Source organism: Pseudorca crassidens, chromosome 10, assembly GCF_039906515.1.
Source record: "Pseudorca crassidens isolate mPseCra1 chromosome 10, mPseCra1.hap1, whole genome shotgun sequence".
Classification (NCBI taxonomy): Eukaryota; Metazoa; Chordata; class Mammalia; order Artiodactyla; family Delphinidae; genus Pseudorca; species Pseudorca crassidens.
In genome coordinates, this window is record NC_090305.1 from 79929782 (window position 1) to 79951320 (window position 21539).

Sequence of the window (21539 nt, forward strand, 5' to 3'; positions counted from 1 at the left end):
TCCAGATGAGGTCATTATTATAATCCCATTTTACAGATGAGGAAACAGTGACAGAGAGGTTAAGTAACTTGTCTTAGGTCAGAGCTTTAAGTAGACCAGTTAGGATTCAACTCCAGGGACCCGGCTCTAGCAGTCCCTCCGCTTTATAACATGTACATTTATTAAGATTTTCTTAGTGGCAGAGTTTAAGTTTTTAGCTGAAAAGTACCTTCTTCCTTCCTCCCAGTGGCGGTACTCAGGAACACCCAGTCTTGGGTCCAGCCAGTTGAGTGCCTTGTGGCTTCTGTGAACTTTGTGGGCAGTGCCAGAAACACAGGGGTACCATTTCCAAAGTTACTTGTAACAATTAAATATTATGAGCACCCCATTTGCCAGTGGAGCACTCCTATGGGACTGAGCAGGACATGGAATTTTTAGAAAGATCAGCAAAAATCAATGTTCAAGTTGAACTTAGAAAAGTCAAGGGAGAAAGAAAACAGCTCAGGAGTTCATTCTGTAACGTAGGTTCATAAAATAAATTACCATTAGTGATGGGGACCCCTGCACATGTGGCATGCCCCACCCCCAGTTGTTGCTGTGGCTCTCAAGATGACTTTCTAACACTTGCCCCCCACCCTCCTATACTTGGCTTGCAACCAGGAGGGCACAATATGGCCCGATGGCCAAAGCCATTCCACTGACTGTTTTTGTATGGCTCCTGAGCTAAGAATGGTTTTCACATGCGAACCCTAATTAAGCGAAATGTTCTTCCCTCCTTTCCCCTGCCCAAAAGAATTCCTTTCTTCTCATTAGTAGATGTATACTTTTTAAATTGGCCTCAGTTATTAGCGTTTTGAACATTGTTAATAAGGTTGTAGAAGTGTGTTTCTTATATAAGTACCTATGTAACAACTTCGATTTTGCCTCTTGGCCCTGCAGAACCTAAAATATTTCCTACCTGGCACTTTACAGAAAACATTTGCTAGTCCCTGGCTTAAAACACAAAATAAGCTGGCTGGCTCTCAGCCCAGTGCTTGCCTTGATAAGTGAGGGCTTATAATGGACCAGAGATCACAATGGACCAAGTGCTTGCCTTAATAAATCAGGGCTCACAAGGCACTGTGCTAAAGCCCCCCACATTTATTAGCTTGATTAATTGTCACAGCATCCCTGAGGGGTAAATAATCTTGGTATTCCCATTTTACAGGTAAGGGAAGTAGCTCAGAGAGGTTAAGATTTTCTTCCCTAAGGTCACACAGCTGTTGAATATCTGTTGATTCCGAAGGTCATGCTAGAGCTTTGACAAAGAAAACTAACCTGCAGTGCTCAGATTGATGGAGACTGTGTCAGACATGCTGTGCCTTTGAGGCATTAGTAGTGCAGTTAAAAAAAAAAACACACATGCACGACCATTCAAGGAAGTGCATGGCTATGTGAGATATACATGGCTAGGTCTTGGTAGCTTAGAGTAATAATACTACTAGTGGTAATAAAACAAGTAATAAGAATTAGAATGAGAATCATATCTATCATTGATGAGATGCTTACTCTGTTCCAGGCTCTTTCTGAACCCCTTTCTTATGCTGATTTATTTAATCTTCGCAACAGCCTAGGAAGGTATAGTAACTAAGGTCATACAGCTCACAGGTGGAGGAGTTGGGATTTGAACCCAGCAGGCTGAGAATCTGCTCGTTTCACCAGTCCCTGTAAGGGATGGAGAAATGAGGTGTTGATGAGGTCTTCAGCGTTACGTGATATTTCCTGCTCCCAGGCTTACTGTTTCAGATCCTAAGTGGTGTCTTTGAAGAAAGAATCCCATCCCAGTCTCTGTTTTCTCCCTAAGTTTTTGACCTTGGGTCCATTACTTCTCTCTGGTCTCCCATTTCCCTAGCTGTAAAATTAAAGAATTGGACTAGGGCTTCCCTGGTGACGCAGTGGTTGAGAGTCCGCCTGCCGATTCGGGGGACACGGGTTCGTGCCCCGGTCCGGGAAGATCCCACATGCCGCAGAGCGGCTGGGCCCGTGAGCCATGGCCGCTGAACCTGCGCGTCCGGAGCCTGTGCTCCGCAACGGGAGAGGCCACAACAGTGAGAGGCCCACGTACCGCAAAAAAAAAAAAAAAGAATTGGACTAAATTGGTGGTTTTCAAAGTGTCCCTGGGTTCCCAGCTCAGCTTCAGCCCCGATGGCTGCACTTTGGCTGTTTGAGTTGCCTGGCTCCTGTGTAAGATTTGGTTTGAAGAAAGGGTTCTTTGGTTCCCGAAGCCACTGACCTAGGGTGGTCTAAGGCCCTTTCAGGTCTCAGAATCCTGAGATCCAATGGCAGTGATGGTGGTGGAATCAGCAAGTAGTGAAGCCCCTCCCTTTTCTGTTCCCCTCACCAGCTCTACCCACCCCGCCACTGATCTGATTACACCTTCTAAGCAATTAAATCAGAACCTGCATCTGAAGCCCTTGGGTTGATCCAGGACAGAGAAACCATTCTGCATTTGTAGCAGTGGTCACACCTGCAGTTTCCATCAGTCCTTGCTGAATTCAAGAGCCCATACAAGCACTTACGGGTCCTGTTCCAGCTGAAACGTGTTCCCTTTTGAAATCCACCCACTTCAGATCGGTGGGGCAGGTGTTTCTCATTTATCTTTTTCTATAAAGCCACAGCCTCTTCCTTGAGTGGGTGCTTTAGATGGGGGCTCTGGTGCCTCGGGCTTACAGGGGTTGTCCTGTCACTACCTGTCTGCATACAGCATGCTTAACTGCAACCCTAATATTGGGTCAGGCCCCGAGGGGAAGACTCTAAAGGTTTTCCGGTCCTTCAACCTGGAGCCCTTGATCCTAAAGCAGGTTAGTGTGCTGCGGGGTGACGCCGGGTTCACCTGCCGCGTGATGGAGAAATGAAGGTGGCGATTTTGTGGTTCATGATGCCAGGGCCTGTGCACCTTCTGTTGCCTGGGGCCTCTTGTTGACTATTTGCACAGCCCAGGAAGTGCAGCAAGCAAAGGCCAAAACGGTTCCTCCTCTCGGCCAGGCACGCTTACAGAGATTTCCCCCATCCTTAGGCTACTGGTAACCAGGTTAAATTAAAGCCCAGATTTGCCAGCGGCAGAGGGGTGAGTCTTTCCTTTCCAGCCTTTTGTCCTGTAGAAACTGCTTTTGTCATTCTGATTATAGAACCCTATGGTGCATGTATTAATTAATACTTAATTTTTCCCTTTAAAAAATGAACTGAAAACCTTTGTGAGACTCAGGTAAGGTTTCTGAGCCTTGTGAATAACTGCGGCCACTTTACTGTTCACTGGTGACCTTGGGCTTAGTGATTTACCCTCTCTGGGCCTTAAGTTCCACATCTGGAAAATTGGAGCATTAAAAGTACTTACTCCATAGGGTTGTAAAGTGAAAGGGTGTGGTGATGGCTTAAGAATCATGAAAGCCTGAATTCCAAAGTCAACTACATGGTTGTACGTTCCAGCTCTGTAAATTGGGGATGGTAATACTTCATGGGACTATTTTAAGTATTAAATAAATCAATCTTTGTAAAGCTCTTAGAACAGTACCTGGCACATACAGTAAGTGCTGTTTAAATGTTTGCAACAGATGAGTTCTCAGAAGAGTGCCTGACATATAGTAAAAGCTAAATAAATATTAAGTTTTGTTCAACAAATCTCTACCAAAAGGAAATGGCCATTTTCATTATTCTTTTTTCTTTCTTTCTTTCTTTTTTTTTTTTTGCGGTACGCGGGCCTCTCACTGTTGTCGCCTCTGCCGTTGCGGAGCACAGGCTCCGGACGCGCAGGCTCAGCGGCCGTGGCTCACGGGCCTAGCCGCTCCGCGGCATGTGGGATCCTCCCAGACCGGGGCACAAACCCGTATCCCCTGCATCGGCAGGCGGACTCTCAACCACTGCGCCACCAGGGAAGCCCCATTATTCTGATATAGTTGATTTCTGCTGGGTTTTTGCCTTAACCCCCAGTTACATAGACCTTTTGCGTCTAAGGATACACGTTTGCCCAAATACGTATACTGCTTGTTCTGTACGAAGGAAAAGGAGGGAGGAGGCGTGAGGCTGGGAATAATATTCCTGGAAGTCACAGGAGTGTCCATGAAGTAACCTGGAGCCTTGAGGTCCCCGAGAAATGTCCAGGGGCACATGGAGGAGGCCATAGGGGAGCTAAGGCAAGCCATTAGCAGGACCGTAATAGCCTTATTACATCCCCAACAGGAATGAGGTGGGCATTCCAGACTTAAATGCAGGGCTAGACGTTTGAAGACCCAGGTAGAGACTAAAACCCTCTCTGATTTGTGAAAGAAGCTGGATGATCTTCTGGGTCTGACTGAAAGTGTTATAGTATAGTGCCTAAAGTCTGTTGCACTGCTGATTCGTGCCTCAGGACCTTTGCACATACTGTTCTCACAGCTTGAAATGCTCTTCTTTTCGTCTTTTGCCCCCACAGTTCAATATTCACCTAGTTTACTTTAGCTTCTTCAGTCTGAGTCAGAATTGTGCAAGCTCTGGTGTCAAGGTGCAAGGGTTCATATCCCAGCTTTGCTATGTAGGAACTAACCTCTTCTCTAACTTGTTTTCCTCGTAGAGTTATTGTGAGATATCATTGTTGGGTCCCAGCTTAAATGTCATTTCTTCTACTTAAGGGAAGACCACTCCACTTTTGTAAAAAGAAGCCTATTTTCAGGGCCATCATTTTGCAAGTTCAGGGCCGTGCCTTGATCTGAATAAGCCTTGGGTGAAACCATAATGAAATGTAACCAGCTTTGGAATTGCACTTTACCATTGGCTTACAGTTTTCTTTTCCTACTTAATCTCTCATGGGAGTCCCAAAGTTCGTTTGCCTGATTATTAGTTCATAAGGATTAGACGGAGAAGGGGTCTGTGATGAAACAAGTTGGGGTATAACTGAATCACTTTGCTGTACACCTAAAACTAACAGAACATTGTAAATCAACTATATTTCAATAAAAAATGTTTAAAAATTAAAATCAACGTTAAAAAAGACTTAGTACGGAATAGATATTAATATATAAAATCTCTCGTTAATGATTTTCATTTTGATTACGTGTTGAAATAATATTTAAAATATAATGGGGACTTCTCTGGTGGTCCAGTGGTTAAGACTTCATGCTTCCAATGCAGGGGGCGTGGGTTCGATCCCTGGTGGGGGAACTAAGATCCCACATGCCATGTGGCACCGCCAAAAAAAAAAAAAAAAAGAAGGATTAAATAAAACGTATTATGAAAACATATATATTGGAAAGGGGCAAATTAAACAAAACCAAGTCTCTTTCTTTTCTGCAGCATTTAGTGACTTGACTCTGCCAGTGTTTCGTCTATTTCCTGGGGGAAGAGGGAGGGCCTGAAGTGTTGCCCAGTGCTGTTTACCCTGGAACCCATTTTTCATGAAATGCAGTGCGGTAGGATGTCTCGGAGCACACACACACCCCGGGAAATGCTGCTTTGTTTTCCATGGCTCTCCCACCACCAAATGCTTCCCGGGATGTAAATAAACACAAGACTTGTGATGTGGCACCCGCATGCCAAGGGTTTTGACTGTGTGTCTGCAGCATAGAACGACTTACCACTGTGCTTTTCTTTTCCCTCTTCCCCCAAACAGAGAAGGAGACCTTTCTGGATCCTTTCGTCCTCCGGGACCTCCTGCCTGCATCCCTGAGCAGCTATTACCGGTACACAGGTTCTTTGACTACCCCACCGTGTAGTGAAATTGTGGAGTGGATAGTCTTCCGGACGCCTGTCCCCATCTCTTATCATCAGGTAGCTATTTGGCCCCCAAAGGGCTTCTGTTTTTACTTGTTTTGAGTTGACTTAACTATCTAACATTGCTAGACTATATCAGGGTAAGGATTTTTTTTTTTTTTTTTTTTTGGCATCCTTTGCTTCTCATTGATTCTTTTCATTTTTTCCAAGAAACATGTTTTTGCACCCAAGAATTGTAAAATATAAAACTTGGTTGCTGAGCCACAAATTAACTAGCTGAGGAGAACTGCAGGCATGAAATCAGGTATCTTGTAAGTATTCGATCTTGAGGAGATAGTAGCTACCCTCTGTGATGACTGTATGCCAGGAACTCTTTTCAGCTCTTTATATGTGTTAACTCACTTAATCTTCATGAACAACAGTCCCATGAGGTAGGTGCTATTTGTATCCCTGTGTTCCAGAGGAGAGACGGCAGAAGTGTAGTGACTTGCGCAAGGTCACACAACCATGACCCAGCCATGGTGTCTGATCCCAAAGATCATGCTTGGAGCTGCTAAACCTCCCCTAAGTCCAGAAGAGAGAAATTTGTATGCCTGAAGAAATGAAAGAAAAAATACCATTGATTGAGCTCTTTCTGTGTGATAAGCATCTTACATCTCATTGACTTAGTTGCAAAACAACATCGCGAATTGGGTATGTTGCACAAAGACGGGACACATAAGAACATCGTGGCAGGGACAGATTGCGTAACATGCCCAAAGATTCATGGTCAATGAAGATTGAAGCCAGAAACCAAGCCCGGGTTTGTCTGATTCCAAACCCATGCTGCCAACCCCTACATAGAGCTGCTTCTCTCTGAGTGTGGCCTGGCAGATGTCATAGGGAGGTGGGTTTAGGCTGAGCACGTAACTGTGGGTAAGAATTTGGTGAAATGGGGATGAGGTCAGGGGCAATGTCAGAGGAAGAGGATCCACCAGGGGATGAAGGGCTTTGACATCACCTCACGAGGAATCATAGATGGAAGGGGAAATAGGATATGTCAGTCATCAAAAATGCAGCCTGCACGGAGGTAGAAGAAGAGTAGATTTCTGCTCCATAATTTCAGAAAACAGAGCCAAGAACAACGGGTAGGATTTGTAAGGAAGTGGATTTGAGCCATTGATCCGGACTGTCTAAAAAATGGAACATTCCTATCAGAGCCATCCGTGGAAATGCCTCCCCAGCATTGGACAGTTAGGGGTAAGGCTGATGTAGAGGGAAAGTGGAAGTTTTGAAGTTATGTGGTAAATGTCAGTAATATAACTGAAGAGGACACAGGCAACAAGATTATGAACCTGGCTGGCTTGGGGAATAGACCAAAGAGTTTCCTAACAAGGGCAGAGAATATAGAAAAGGGAGTGGGGGAAATAGGATTGGATGATGTCCTGGCCAGGGCTGTTCGGGGTGTCAGAGACAGAAACCCTCTTAAAGTAGCTTCAGTAGGGGGAATATGTGAAAGAAACCATAGTAGGGTCATCCTGAGATGAAGTCATCATGACCAGGATTGCAACTAGTAAGTGAGGCACAAACTTTACTTTCTGCCTCTTAGGCGCCGCTCTCACTTCTTGGAGTTTCTACCACGGCTTTGCGATTCTGTACTCTTGCAAACTTCTGGTTCCTTCCCTCTCCCAGTTTGAGTGTGGTTTTCTTTGGAGGGGATTGGAGCCCAATATGGTTACTCTAGTACCAGTTAACCTTTCAACTCAAGGGCCAGCTACCAACTGACGGTAGTCTGGGTCTGGAGTCAAGCGTTCAGGAAGATAGATCCGAATAGACATCAGCCAACAGCACACTGGCTGGCCTTGGGTCAGTTGTCCATTTTTTAATAAATCAGCAGAGGTGCTGGCCACGTCCTGACACATTGGTGTTGCCACTCTGGGGGCGGTAAGTGGAGCAGGTTGTCTAGAAGGAGCTCTGTGCAGGAGAGAGAGCCCACCAACAAAGGTAGGTAGTGTGGGACCAGGGGAAACTGATTCATTTGGCCTCCCTGCAGCCGGCAGACATTTTACCTTGAGCTGTTTTTCCTTTTAATTCCATTGCGATGAAAAAAGAAGGACTAGCAATGTGGCTGCGGAACAGGATCTGCTGGCCTTCAGGAGGTAAAGAAATATGAAACAAGTTTGCTTCCTAATGGTGAAGCCAGCCTTGTTTTATTAAAATAAAAGAAAATTGCAGCCCAAATATTTATATCCTCAAGGTTCGGGGAGGGGGCGGGGGCAGGACTTTGAAAAGGGATCCTTTTTGTCGATTAAGATGAATGCTTTTCTCCTCAAAGCTATAAAGGCTTGAGATAATGAGGTTAAAAAATTCAAGTTTGGCTTTTTTTTTTTTTTTTTTTTTTTTTAGGAGGCCCTGTGAAGGGGAGGCATAGAGAGGTAATTGTTTAGTTGGGGCTGGGGGAGGGAAGAGAACCATTTAACACATACTGGGTTTTATTGCAGTTTAGTGGCCTAAACAAAAGGCAGATTTTTAGGCTTGGATATCTTGTCAAGTATTTGTCAGTTAGAGGCGTTTTGACATTTGGGAACTGGATATAGTCGAAAGTGCTTTGTTAACATCTTTTTATGCTTCTACTCTGCCACCCATACACTCAGAGGGAAATAATGGAAAGAGTTTTTCTCCACGACTTCCAAAGTATGTCCTCTCTGTAGGTACTATTGTTTCAAGAAAATAGTGAAGAAATAAATTAACCATGGTGGCTCCCCAGTTTCTTTACTCTAAACCACCTTAGATAATGCTTTACTTGTATCAGGCACAGCTTCATGTATCCTTTTCTGTCTCCCAAAGGGACGGAAACAGCTCATTTTCATGTGGCCAAACCGGTTCCTTGCTGGTGAGCTGAGTGGAGGTCACAGCTGTGTCAGTCCTCAGACAGAAAGGCATCAGCCACCCAAGTATTATTGGTTCAGACCTTCCCACCCCGACCCTGCCAACATGCTCTCTGAAGTTAGCACAGAATGTTCATTGCAGAAGGGAAAACGGCCAATTCAGAGAAGCCAAGCAGACACAATTCCATGTCTGCTTCTGTGAGAAAGAAAACATTCCTAGTCCTTCGTCCTTCTTTTTCTCCAAAGGTTCTTCTCTTCTCTTACACAGTGTGGGTACCTGTCAGCAGTGAAAAGGAGAGCAGGTTCACCCTAAGATGCAGTGCTGAGCGCGAACTGTTGACCAGTGTGATGTGGATTTCTTTAAAGTCTTCCTGCGTAAATATGAGCAGCTCCGTATTTTCCCTCTTTTGTGGGCCTCCTTGGGCTTTCAAACCAGCCCCGCAGCTAGTGAGCGCTGACTCCGGCTTCTGTGATGATCGAGATCTGAATACGGTGTTGCTCATGGAATCACACCATGCCATTGGCTTGGTTGGTCAGCAGACAGCATGGCTTGTGTGGCTCCAATAAAACGTTGACCATAAATATCAGGCAAGAATCATGCCATGATTTTGTCACCCAAACAAAATGGCGGCACCCCCGGTCCTGCTGTAGGAGGTCAAAGGAGCACAAGTAGCACATTGAGACGGTTGCCTGCCTTGCATTCATGATCAGTCAGGGAACATGATCGTTTTTAGTCCGGTGTACTTGGATGTGTTTTATTCTAGAACAGTGGCTCTCAGATGGTAGCGCGTTGGCCATTGGACACTATCCCAGGATAGTGTCCCTTCCCTTCCCTTTCCAGGACTGTTGGCTTCTGTAGTTTTAAATATGACACTGCCTATGATTTTCCCTAGCGTGAGTTTTATTTAAGTGCCTCTTGGACTTCCCTTCCAGGACTGTTGGCTTCCGTAGTTTTAAATATGACACTGCCTATGATTTTCCCTAGCGTGAGTTTTATTTAAGTGCCTCTTGGAGGCGCTATCAAAAAGGAAATAAATGTCAAAAAAGCTAGTTTACTTGCTTTATTTGCATGACTTTTTAAATTGAAGTTTATAGTTGATTTACAATATTGTGTTCGTTTCTGGTGTACAGCAAAGTGATTCAGTTATATTTTTTTCCAGATTATTTTCCATTGTAGGTTATTGTAAGATACTGAATATTGTTCTCTGTGTTATACAGTAAATCCTTGTTGCTTATCTATTTTATGTATAGTAGTTTGTATATGTGAATGCCATGCTCCTAATTTATCCTTCCCCCACCTCTCTTTCCTCTTTGGCAACCATAAGTTTGTTTTCTACATCTGTGAGTCTGTTTCTGCTTTGTATATATATTCATCTGTATTATTTTTTAGATTCCACATATAAGTCACATTGTATAATAATTGTCTTTTTCTATCTGACTTACTTCACTTAGTATGATAATCTCTAGGTCCTTCCATGTTGTTGCAAATGGCAATATTTCATTCCTTTTTACGGCTGAGTAATATTTCAGTGTGTGTGTGTGTGTGTGTGTGTGTGTGTGTGTGTGTGTGTGTGGTGCATCTTCTTAAACCTGTTGTCTATTGATGGGCATTTGGTTTGCTTCCAAGTCTTGGCTCTTGTAAATAGTGCTACTTTTTGAACATTGGGGTGCATGTATCTTTTCAAATTACAGTTTTTGTCTTTTCTAGATATATGCCCAGGACTGGGATTGCTGGATCATATAGTAACTCTATTTTTAGTTTTTTAAGGAACCTCCGTACTCTTTTTCATAGCAGCTGCACCGATTTACGTTCCCACCAACAGTGTAGAAGGGTCCCCTTTTCTCCACACCCTCTCCAGCATTTGTTATTTGTAGACTTTTTGATGATAGCCATTCTGACCAGTGTGAGGTGATACCTCATTGTGGTTTTAATTTTCATTTCTCTAATAATTAGCGATGTTGAGCATCTTTTCATGTGCCTGTTGGCTATCTGTATGTCTTCATTGGAGAAATGTCTGTTTAGGTCTTCTGCCCATTTTTGGATTGGGTTGCTTGTTCTTTTGATATTGAGTTGTATGAGCTCTTTGTATATTTTGGAAATTAACCCGTTGTCAGGTGTATCAACTGCAGACATTTTCTACCATTCCGTAGGTTGTCTTTTTGTTTTGTTGATGGCTTCCTTTGCTGTGCAAAAACTTTTTAGTTTGATTTGGTTCCATTTGTTTATTTTTGCTTTTATTGCTTTTGCCTTGGGAAACTGATCTAAGAAAACATTGCTCCAATTTATGTCTGAAAATGCTTTGCCTGTTTTACCTTCCAGGAGTTTTATGGTGTCATGTCTTATATTTAGGCCTTTAAACCATTTTTTGTGTATGGTGTGAGGGTGTGTTTTAACTTCATTGATTTACATGCAGCTGACCAGCTTTCCCAACACCACTTGCAAAAGAGACTGTCTTTTCCCCATTGTATATTTTTGCTGCCTTGGTTGTAGATTAATTGACCATAGGCGTGTGGGTTTATTTCTGGTCTCTCTGTTCTGTTCCATTGATCCATACATCTGTTTTTGTGCCAGTACCACACTGTTGTGATTACTGTAGCTTTGTAGTATTGTCTGAGGTCTGGGAGGGTTATGCCTCCAGCTTTGCTCTTTTTCCTCAGGATTGCTTTGGCAATTCATGTTCTTGTGTAGTTCCATGTAAATTTTAGGATTATTTGTTCTAGTTCTATGAAAAATGTCATGGATAATTTGATAGGGATCACATTAAGTCTGTAGATTGCTTGGGTAATATGGCCATTTTAACAACATTACTTCTTCCAGTCGAAGAGCATGGGATATCTTTTCATTTCTTTGGATCATCTTCACTTTCCTTTATCAGTGTCTTATAGTTCTCAGCATATAGGTCTTTCACCTCCTTGGTTAGGTTTATTCCTAGGTATTTTATGTTATTTTGATGCAGGCTTTTTTTTTTTTTTTTTTTTTTTTTACGGTATGTGGGCCTCTCACCGTTGTGGCCTCTCCTGTTGCGTAGCACAGGTTCCGGACGCACAGGCTCAATGGCCATGGCCCACGGGCCCAGCCGCTCCGTGGCATGTGGGATCTTCCCGGACCGGGGCACAAACCCGTGTCCCCTGCATCGGCAGGCGGACTCTCAACCACTGCACCACCAGGGAAGCCCTTGATGCAGTTTTGAAAGAGATTCTTTTTTCTTTCTCTTTCTGGTATTTCATTGTTAGTGTAAAGAAATGCCACAGATTTCTGTATATTAATCTTGTATGCTAGTACTTTGCTGAATTCATGTATTCTAATATATTTTGTGTGAGATCTTTAAGGTGCATGACTTTTTTTTAACCATTGTTGTCTCTGTCATAAAGAGTAGAGCAACTCTTTTGAATTAAGACTGTTCCATATGGAGCCAAGTTGTTCCCATTCTTGGCTACTTCTTCATGCAGATTACTCAACTACTCTGCTACTCTGTGTCTCAGCTTTCATCTGTAAAATCGAAATGATAACAATACCTACTTTATGGAGTCATTATAGAGATTAAATGACGGCATGTGTGTAGAATGCTTAGACTAGTGCCTGGCACCACAGGAAGTGTTCAAGAGATACCACAAACAAGGCCTGACCCATCACGTCTCAAATGTATGACAAAACTCATGTCCATGACCTTAGGTGTGACGTTACAGTCCGTAATGTTTACCCTGGAGTTTATTATTATTCATATAATGGACTCTGGTTTTGTTTAATTGCCATTCTGTATCCATCCTATCAAATATTGTGCACATCAGCCTTTTAACGGTTCGTAATTATATTACTTTTGATATTCTCTCATTGCCCCCTTCAGCCATGATGGTCCCCTCCCCACATCTTATGGACCAGAGCTCTTGCTACACACAAACGGCATGAGTAGATTTCAACTTTTCTTTGATTCAAACTGACAGATTAAAAACTAATTATTCTCTGTAATATTTTTACAATAAAAACTAAGTTGAAATGATTTATATACACTTCCAGCCAACACATTTGCAATTCAAGGTTAAAACTGTTCTTGAAACAGCACCAGTTAAAATGCAATTACAGCTCCCCAAGCAGGGATAAAAGAAAGAAATGTTTTACATATTCACTTCAAAAGTTAAAAAGCCAATTAAATATTATAGAAATAAAAACTTTCATTAATTTTCACTAAATGATAAAGACTTCATTAGTTATATTAAGGTAAAGATAAATCCAAGTGTGTTTATTACCTGCCCCTGGAAAAGAATAAGATGAAGAAAAGTGCTGATTTGGGGAGGTGGATTCCATTTTCTCCTCGCACCTACCATCTTGTCAATGGTTCCCAGTTTTTCCTGTGTTGGGCCATAGGCTGTTTCTTTCCAGAGTGCGGAAAAATGCAAACAAGTTTATATCGCCAGTAGTGAAATGGCAGTAGTGGGTGTCCTGCATGCTAGGGACTTTGGAGGTCAGCTAAGAGGAATTGTTTTGGGACTTCTATCATCAGATTCAGTTCTTCTGCTACCGTGTTGCTCTCTCAGTGAATAATACTCAGGGCCTGTTACGCATGTGGCGTGAAGTGACTGAAAGCATGCAAAACAGAGTCACACGGACCCAGGCTTATCCGTCGATAAGAATAAGAATAATACCACCAGCGTTACCGGATTTCTATGAGGATTAAGTAAGAGAAAGCATATAACGTTCTTGGCACCTTGCCTCGTGCATAATCAATGCTCAGTAAATATTAGCTGGTAGTGTTAGTGCTATAATAATATTAACAATGTTACTTTAATGTTATTATTTTGAGCTGAGAACAAGTTAGAAACCAAAACAATGTTTATGAAGTACTTGTACCTGGCCCATAATGGGTTTGATAAATAGACACTGGAAGGTGCAATATGCCTTATACAGATACATAGACACATTATATATGTATACTGTACATTGTAAATATGCATATATATTATAAAGAAGAAAAGGAAGGCGAAGCCGCAGAGCTTCTTATAGTTGTAAGCTTAGCACGCATAGTTACCGCATTCCTCATAAGATAATAACAATAACGACGGTAATGAAGGTAATACTTATCGGGCACCTTTGGTGCATCAGGAATTATTCCAAACACTTGATCTGTAGTAGCTCAGTCAATAGTAGTAACCAGGGCTTCCCTGGTGGCGCAGCGGTTGAGAGTCCGCCTGCCAATGCAGGGGACACGGGTTCATGCCCCGGTCCGGGAAGATCCCACATGCTGCGGAGCGGCTGGGCCCATGAGCCATGGCCGCTGAGCGTGCGCCTCCGGAGCCTGTGCTCCGCAACGGGAGAGGCCACAACAGTGAGAGGCCTGCGTACCGAAAAAAAAAAAAAAAAAAAAAATAGTAGTAACCAAAACCACGTGAGGTGGGTAATGATGTTAGCTCCATTATACATGTAAGAAAACCACAGAAACAGTAAATACTTTGAGGTCACAGATTTAGCAATTAGAGTTAAAAAACAGCGTTTGTAACCCAGGTAGTGAGTGGAAGTGTTTTGTATTTGGAGAGTAAGGCACAGGTCAGAACATTAGGACTCCACAGTAAGAATGGGAGGCCGTTGAAAGGTATTAAACAGAGGTGTGTGCTGTGATCTCATGTACATTTTTGAAGGTTCACTGTGTGGATATTAACTAGATCTAGAAGAGTCAAAGAGATTACACACCAAAAGTGTGACCCCGTCAGAGGCCAGAGAGACACAGCTTTGAAGTTTGTTCTATGACTCCAGCGTTACACGGGGCTGCCATGTGGCACTGCTGTCAGAGGCACCTCCCTATTGTCATCTGCTCTGTAAATGGCATCCCATGGAATCCAGCCAAGTGGAGGTCTGGGTGGTGGCCAGGTTCACCTTTGGCGAGTTTGGGTCTCGAGGCAAGGGTAAGGACCAAGGGACAACCTCTGGCCCAGATGATTGCTGATCACCTGCCAAAGTGAAAAGTATATAGGCTCCCCTTACCAATCCGGGGATCATGGAAGTTTCCACTCAATGGCCAAGCATGCCAGTTACCAACAGGAGAGGCCACTGGCAATTTTCATTCAATTCAGAGGAATGACAGAGTTTTAGTAAACGCTGCTGACCTACCAAAGGACGTTTGATGAGTCTACTAAGCTTGTCCTCCTTTTTTCCTCTTTTATGAGACTGTCAACGGAAGCTATGATCCAGGGGACAGTGTAATATCGCCCAGGTCATCAGTTCACTCTCAGAACCATCACATACTTCCTTTGAAATCTTTGGGCAAGTTGAGTTAATGACAAGGATGTGAATGAGCTTTTCAGCCATAGTGTGTCATTAAGCTGTAAGAGCAATTTAAGCGAAAGCATTTTTGTGTTAAATTCAGAACCTACCTCTTTTTACATTTATATGACTAATTCTTTCCTGAGGATCAGAAATAAACTTTTTAGGAGAACTAAATGCTAGCTGTGAAAGAAGCAAGTATTTGAGAGAATAAACAAACCTTCGAGTCACATTGCTGAGGGTCTCCCAGGCCATCCTTTCCTGGCATCTCAGAGATGAAAGTATTTCAGGACAGATGGCTAGTCTCTTCCAGAAAATTTCTGGTCTTAACTTGCTATGTGTGGCAGCCCAGTCCATTTTTCTAAAAAAATCACCCTGAAAGTTAAGGAATTCCTCCCTCTATTCAACTCATGTCTCTAAGGCTTTAATTTTAACCAGTTTCCTCTTATTTGGCCTTCTTTGGACACAGAGAAGAGCTGGTCAGCATCTTTCACATACAAGGGCCTTTAATCAAATTACTCCTTACTGGCCTTTTCTTCACACTAATAAACAATTCCACTTCCTTTAACCTTTCCACACAGGATTTACCCTCCATCCCTTTAATCATTTTGGTTGGTCTTTCCCTAGACTGTCTCCAGAGGGTCTTTATTAATCCCTTTCATGTAATTTTCAGAAGTTCTTTTCTCTGAGGAAGTATTGAAATCTTCTCTCATTTTTGGAGGCATTCAGTTCTGATTTTGGTAGTCCTATCCAGTGAGTACACCTTGCTAGGTTGAGTTGATTTTTCCTTTCAGCACCTCCAGTTATTTTCATCTGAGTGGGTCACCTTTGGACAGAGTAAACAGCCCAGTTTTCTTAGTTTTTCTGCTTTTATTGCCTTTCTCCCTTCATTATAAATAAACAGGGAACATCAAAAGGAAGAATGGGAAGAAAGGCAAATTCTAAATAGCAACGATGTGAGTTGTTAGAAGGGAAGTTACATGAATTGTAGAAAATTAGAATAATAGGGAAATAAGGCTGGTTGAGAGACGACCCTGCTCCTATTACCTTGATGAAAAAGCAGAAAAGGCTTCATGGTGTATTATCACTTTCCAAGTGCAGGAGAATTGGAGGGGAGGTGGAATGATAAGTGCATTCATATACTTAAGTGATTTTTCTTGGCTATGTAAATTCATTGCCTTCTCATGCAAAGAGAGGGCATGTCAGACTGGAAGCAGGTCATTCCCTGTGTCATTCTCTGAGGCTGTTTGAGAAACACAGAGGTTAGTTCCAGGCTTCAAGAACTCCAGGTCTTAATTCTCTTGTTATCTTATCGGTTGACGTTAGCCACCTCCTGATCCCAGAAGTTTAGGGCAGCCACTCCTCGCCTGCTTGGGAAGTGTTTTTCTAACACCATCCCACCTCGTAATTCTCTCCTGCAGAAAGCCTTCTGATTTGGCATTCAAGGAGCCAGATGGGCCAGAAAAAGTTCAGTTTCTCTCTTCTTTATTTCATTTTCTTCCCCCAGCTCAAGGAGTTGGTATTTTTGGTGGTTGGGCATTTTACGTTACACTCCATTTCTTTGGTGACAAGAATAACTTCGTGATCCATTGAGAACAAATCGCTGTCACTCGGCCCCTGCTCTCTTCTGCTCTCTCTTAATAGAATGACCCTTCCCCCCCCCCCGAGTAAGCAGAATGTTGAAGGCTGCAAAGAATCCTTTTTGATAATAAAAATATGATCCTGGAGTGCTGATTTTTTTTTCTTTGCTTTTCCATAAAAGTTTGGACAGTAGTCTTATGGGAAATGTTTCCTGATAATAACAATGATGATAGCAGCTAATCTTTACTAAGGGCTTACTGGCTGCCACATAGATTTTAATCTTTTCAACAACCTTAAGATAGGCAGTACTAGTATTGTATCTGTTTTACAGATGAGGAAACTTGAGTTACAGAAAGCTTGAATACTTTGGCTCTAATGACCCATCTGGTAAATGTTGAACTTGGGCAGTTTAACCTGCACACCATGGGTTTGGCAACTTTGTGACAGCAACTGCTGAACTGGATCCCTAGTGTGTAGGAAGATGCTTAGTAAGAATTAAATCGCAAATATTTACTGAGTTCTTACGCTTTAGGAACTGTTTTAAACACTGTACATGGATGGTCTCATTTAATGCTGACCCAAACCCTATCGGGTCGATGCTGCTGTAATTCTCACCGTTTTATTGAGGAAGAATTGAGGCTCAGAGAAGTTAAGCAACTTTCTCAGCGTCACAGAGTGCTTGAGCCATGGAGTCAGAATTCCCACGCAAGAAGTCTGGCTCTAGAAGCTGCCAGTTTCACTATAACTCTATGCTGCTTCCTGTAATACTGAAGATCTTGCTGGGGGCCGGAGGGGCGGTAAGACTGCTGCAGAAAGACTGGGCCTCTTGTCTGAGACACAAACTGCGAAAGTTCTATATACCCTCAAGTGAAGTGTTTTCCTGGTTAGTTGGCAGGACAGAAACCGCAGCCAGATAGGCCCATTGGCAGTGATTCCAGCAGGAAGCCTGTGTCCTGCTGGGTTTGTCCCACACGGCTTTGTCGGGCACTTCCTGCCATCTTGTGTTCTTGTCACCCCTATTGGCTTTGGACCCCATAGCTTTCTAACCGATGTTCTTTTTTCTCCTTTTCTCTGGTTCTCTGTTCAGCTCGAGGCTTTTTATTCCATCTTCACCACGGAGCAGCAAGACCACGTCAAGTCAGTGGAGTATCTGAGAAATAACTTTCGGCCACAGCAGGGCCTGAACGACAGGGTGGTGTCCAAGTCTGCCGTCCGTGATGCCTGGAACCACGACATGACAGACTTCTTAGAAAACCCACTGGGGACAGAAGCCTCTAAAGGTACCTTTGGATTAAGTGCCCTTGCCCAGAGGAAGATTCCTTATCATAAATTACTTTAAATGAAAAGGTGTTCAGAACCGGCCAAGAATTGGAACATGCCGTTAAAAGCACGTTTCTGTGCTCAAAGTGACTTGTCTGGATGATAAGTAGAAGCATTTGTGGGAATAACTTCAGTTAGATACTTTCAGAATCGCCCTTTTGACTAGTAACATATTAGTCCTTCTCTCTGTAATTTAACTTTGTAGCATCAACCCTAACTAGTTGATGTCTTAAAGCTTTTTGGTGTCTTACCTTTTAACTGTTGCCCTGTCGTGATCAGGTGTTTGTCTCTGAGCTCAAACATCAGGACCTCAGACTTGCTCCCAACACCCCAATCTGCAGCTTTCTTACTAACTTCCATACCAGCCAAGAAGTCTCCCTCCAGCTCTCCACCCGCGCCAGACATCACATGGCCTCTTTTTTTTTTTTTTTAATTTATTTTATTTTGGGCTGCATTGGGTCTTTGTTGCTGTGGCGAGCGGGGGCTACTCTTCGTTGCAGCACGCAGGCTTCTCATTGCGGTGGCTTCTCTTGTTTGGCTCACAGGCTTCGGTAGTTGTGGCACGTGGGCTCAGTAGTTGTGGCTCACAGGCTCTAGGTGCACGGGCTTCAGTAGTTGTGGCACACGGGCTTAGTTGTGGGACCTTCCCAGACCAGGGATCGAATCCGTGTCCCCCGCATTGGCAGGCGGATTCTTAACCACTGTGCCACCAGGGAAGTCCCAGATGAGGAATTTATATCACGAGTGAGTATAATATCTGGTAGCTCAGGATTGCTGACATTACGACAATTACAAAGTTCTTTCCTAATAAGTGGACTGAACATATGATACATCAGTCGTACAGAGAGGATGCATAGCCCTTCTTACCTAAGGAAGTTGGAGAGGATACTGGTTTTCATTGCATTAAGTTGTCAGAGTGGCCAGGATCTTCCACTGAATGGGCTTTCTCTGAATTTGAGCAGAGCCATGGACCCATCCTTAGATAGAGAGAATCGGTTCTTCATTTTACAAGGTTACAATGATCATGGTGTGTCCATTGCTGACTCTTAAGATGGGTGGATACTAAAATGTTTTGTGCTCTTTCTAGACACAGAGAGAGATGTAGATGCACTCCTCTTTCTTTTTTAAACCTCCTATTGGAGTGTCACATACAGAAAAGTGCACGCTTAATACGCACACGACTTGATTAATTTTCACAAACTGAATATACTTGAGTAACAAACACCCAGATCAAGAAACTGATATCACTTGCTTCCCAGAAGCACTTCCTTTCCTTCACTCCTAGACACTATCCTTTCCCAGGGGTGACTGTGACCATGAATTAGCCTTGCCTCCTGGTCAATTTCATATAAATGGACTCAGTCTGTAAGTCCTCTTTTGTGTCTCGCTTCGTTTGCTTTACACGGGCTTGGAGAGTTATCTATGCTATTACACGCAGTTGTAGTTTGTTCTTTCTTACGGTTGAATTTCATTGTATGCCAGCACCTGAATTTATTTATCCATTTCAGTATACATGAATATATGGATTATTTCCATGTTTTGGTAATCATGAAAGTTCTTGAATATGGCTCTTAATGAGTATGTGGACATATCTCCGTTGGGTATGCACCCAGCAGCAAAATGACTACAGCCTAGAGGACACACATATTTTCAGATCTGGTTAGATACTGCTGAACTGTTTCCCAACATGACTATATGGACCGCTTTACACTTCTGCCAGCAGTGTAAGATCGTTTTCTATTTTTTTAACATTTTTTAAAGGCCTCATTTACATACCGTAAAGTTCAGTTGTGAATGTACAATTGAATAATTTTCAATAAATTTGTAGTTGTACAGCCATCACCACATCCACTTTTAGAAACACTTTCATCATCCCAATAAGTTCCTTCACACCCACCTGCAATCAGTTCTTTCTCCTAACCTCAGTTCCAGGCCACCTCTGATTTTGTCTTCCACTTGACAGAGGATTTTAAGATTTATACATGCTGTAGCATGGATCAGTAGCTCGTTTCTTTTTATTGCTAAATAGTATCCCTATTTGTTTTTTTCCATAACAGCTTTATTGAGATTTAATTCACATACCATAAAGTCCATTCTTTTAGAGTGTCCACTTCAGTGGTTTTTATATTCACAAAAGTGTGTACTCATCACTACTACCCACTTCAGAACATTTTTGTCACCCCCCAAAAGAAATTCCAGCCTCATGAGCAGTCACTCCTCTTTCTCCTGTCGCTCCTTCTTTCCCAGCTCTAGGCAACCACTAACGTACTTTCTGTCTCTACGGATTTGCCTCTTGTGGAGATTTCATATAAATGAAATTGTACAATATATGGCTTTTTGTCTCTGGCTTCTTTCCTTTAGCATCATCTTCTCAAGGTTCATCCACATTTAAGCATGTATCGAATTCCATGCCATTTTATGGCCAAATAAGATATCATTGTATGGATAGACCGCATTTTGTTTATCCGTTTATCAATCGATAGATTCCAGTTTCTGGCTCTTACGAATATTGCTGCTGTGAACGTTCGTGTTCACATTTTTGTGTGGACATGTGTTTTCATTTCTCGTGGCTATAAACCCAGGAGTAGAATTGCTGAGACATAGGGCAACTCTTTGTTTACATTTTTTAAGAACTGCCAGACTTTTCCCAAAGCAGCTGTACCAGTGTACGTTCCCATCGGCATCATCGGAGGGTTCTGATTTCTCCATATCCTCGCCGACACTTGTTACACATCTCTTTTATTTTAGCCATCCTACTAGGTACGAAATAGTATCTCTTTGTAGTTTTGATGTGCACTTCCCTAATGACTAATGATGTCCCTATTTGTTTTTAAATGATGTTCGTATTTGTTTTAAATTTCATAAAACCATGGTCCATGGGACCAAATGCTCCTCCTTGTATTCCCCAGGAAAATTCAGGTCATTCCATGGCACCAAAGGCTGAAAGCCAGCCACAGATGCTGGCAGTCATCAGGAAGCCCAGTGTGCTTAGATGATTGACCTTCGAGATCTGAGTAGAAAAGAGCCAGTATAAAAGAAGAGTCCCTTTCTCTTCTCCAGGCATATGCAAAAAAGATATTAGAAAAGGAAGGGTGGTATTCTGTCATCTTCAGGTGATTCAAAAAGAACAAACCCTGTCTGATTGGCATTCTCTAGCTGATCATTACTGGAAGCTTTTGGTGCCTAAGATGTTGAGCATAGAGCTGTGCATTTATTGGGCTGTTGTCACAGAAGAAAGAAGAATGAATTAATTACGTAGGGCAGGCATCAGTAAGCTTTTCTGGCTAAGGACCAGGTATTGGGTCATGTGATCTCTTGTTGCAACTACTCAGCTCTGCCACTGTAGCGTGAAGGCAGCCGTAGACAGTATATAAATAAGTAGGTATAGAAAATGTCTTCTAATAAAACTTTATTTGTAAAAATAGGGGGCAGTCCAGATTTAGCCTGGGGACCATAGTGTACTGACCCCTGCTCTAGGGAATGGCTCAAATTAAGATGGTGGAACCCCATCTGAGGCTTGTTTGAAGGTATTTTCACAGCGGCCGTGACTGTGGAAGTGTCCATCGGTCGGTTCTGCTTTTCCATTGACACTACAAGATCCTAGGACCAATTAGAGGTTTATTAACTTGGTAACCATTCACTGACCAATCCACCTTAAGACCACTTCATCTTCCACTCCAGAAGTATAAGTGGAGCCTCTGTAGACTGAGCCCCACTTCCGTGGTTCCCTGGCTGTGATCACTGACTAGTGTTCATTGAGCAGCACAGCGGGGGGTGCTTGAGTTGATGTGCCCCCACCCTGCCCTTCTGTCAGGATG

The 21539-nt window shown here is 42.9% G+C and overlaps 1 protein-coding gene across 6 annotated transcripts in view; it reads left to right on the forward strand.

Annotated features, from left to right (window-relative positions):
- PTPRG (protein tyrosine phosphatase receptor type G) overlaps positions 1–21539 on the forward strand; it is a 725670-nt gene that overhangs the window by 566870 nt on the left and 137261 nt on the right. For all 6 annotated transcript variants that reach the window (XM_067755032.1, XM_067755034.1, XM_067755031.1 and 3 more), the window contains 2 exons: positions 5600–5757; positions 17489–17681. In XM_067755032.1, the coding sequence (XP_067611133.1) occupies positions 5600–5757; positions 17489–17681 (351 nt within the window). The remainder of the gene's footprint in view (positions 1–5599; positions 5758–17488; positions 17682–21539) is intronic.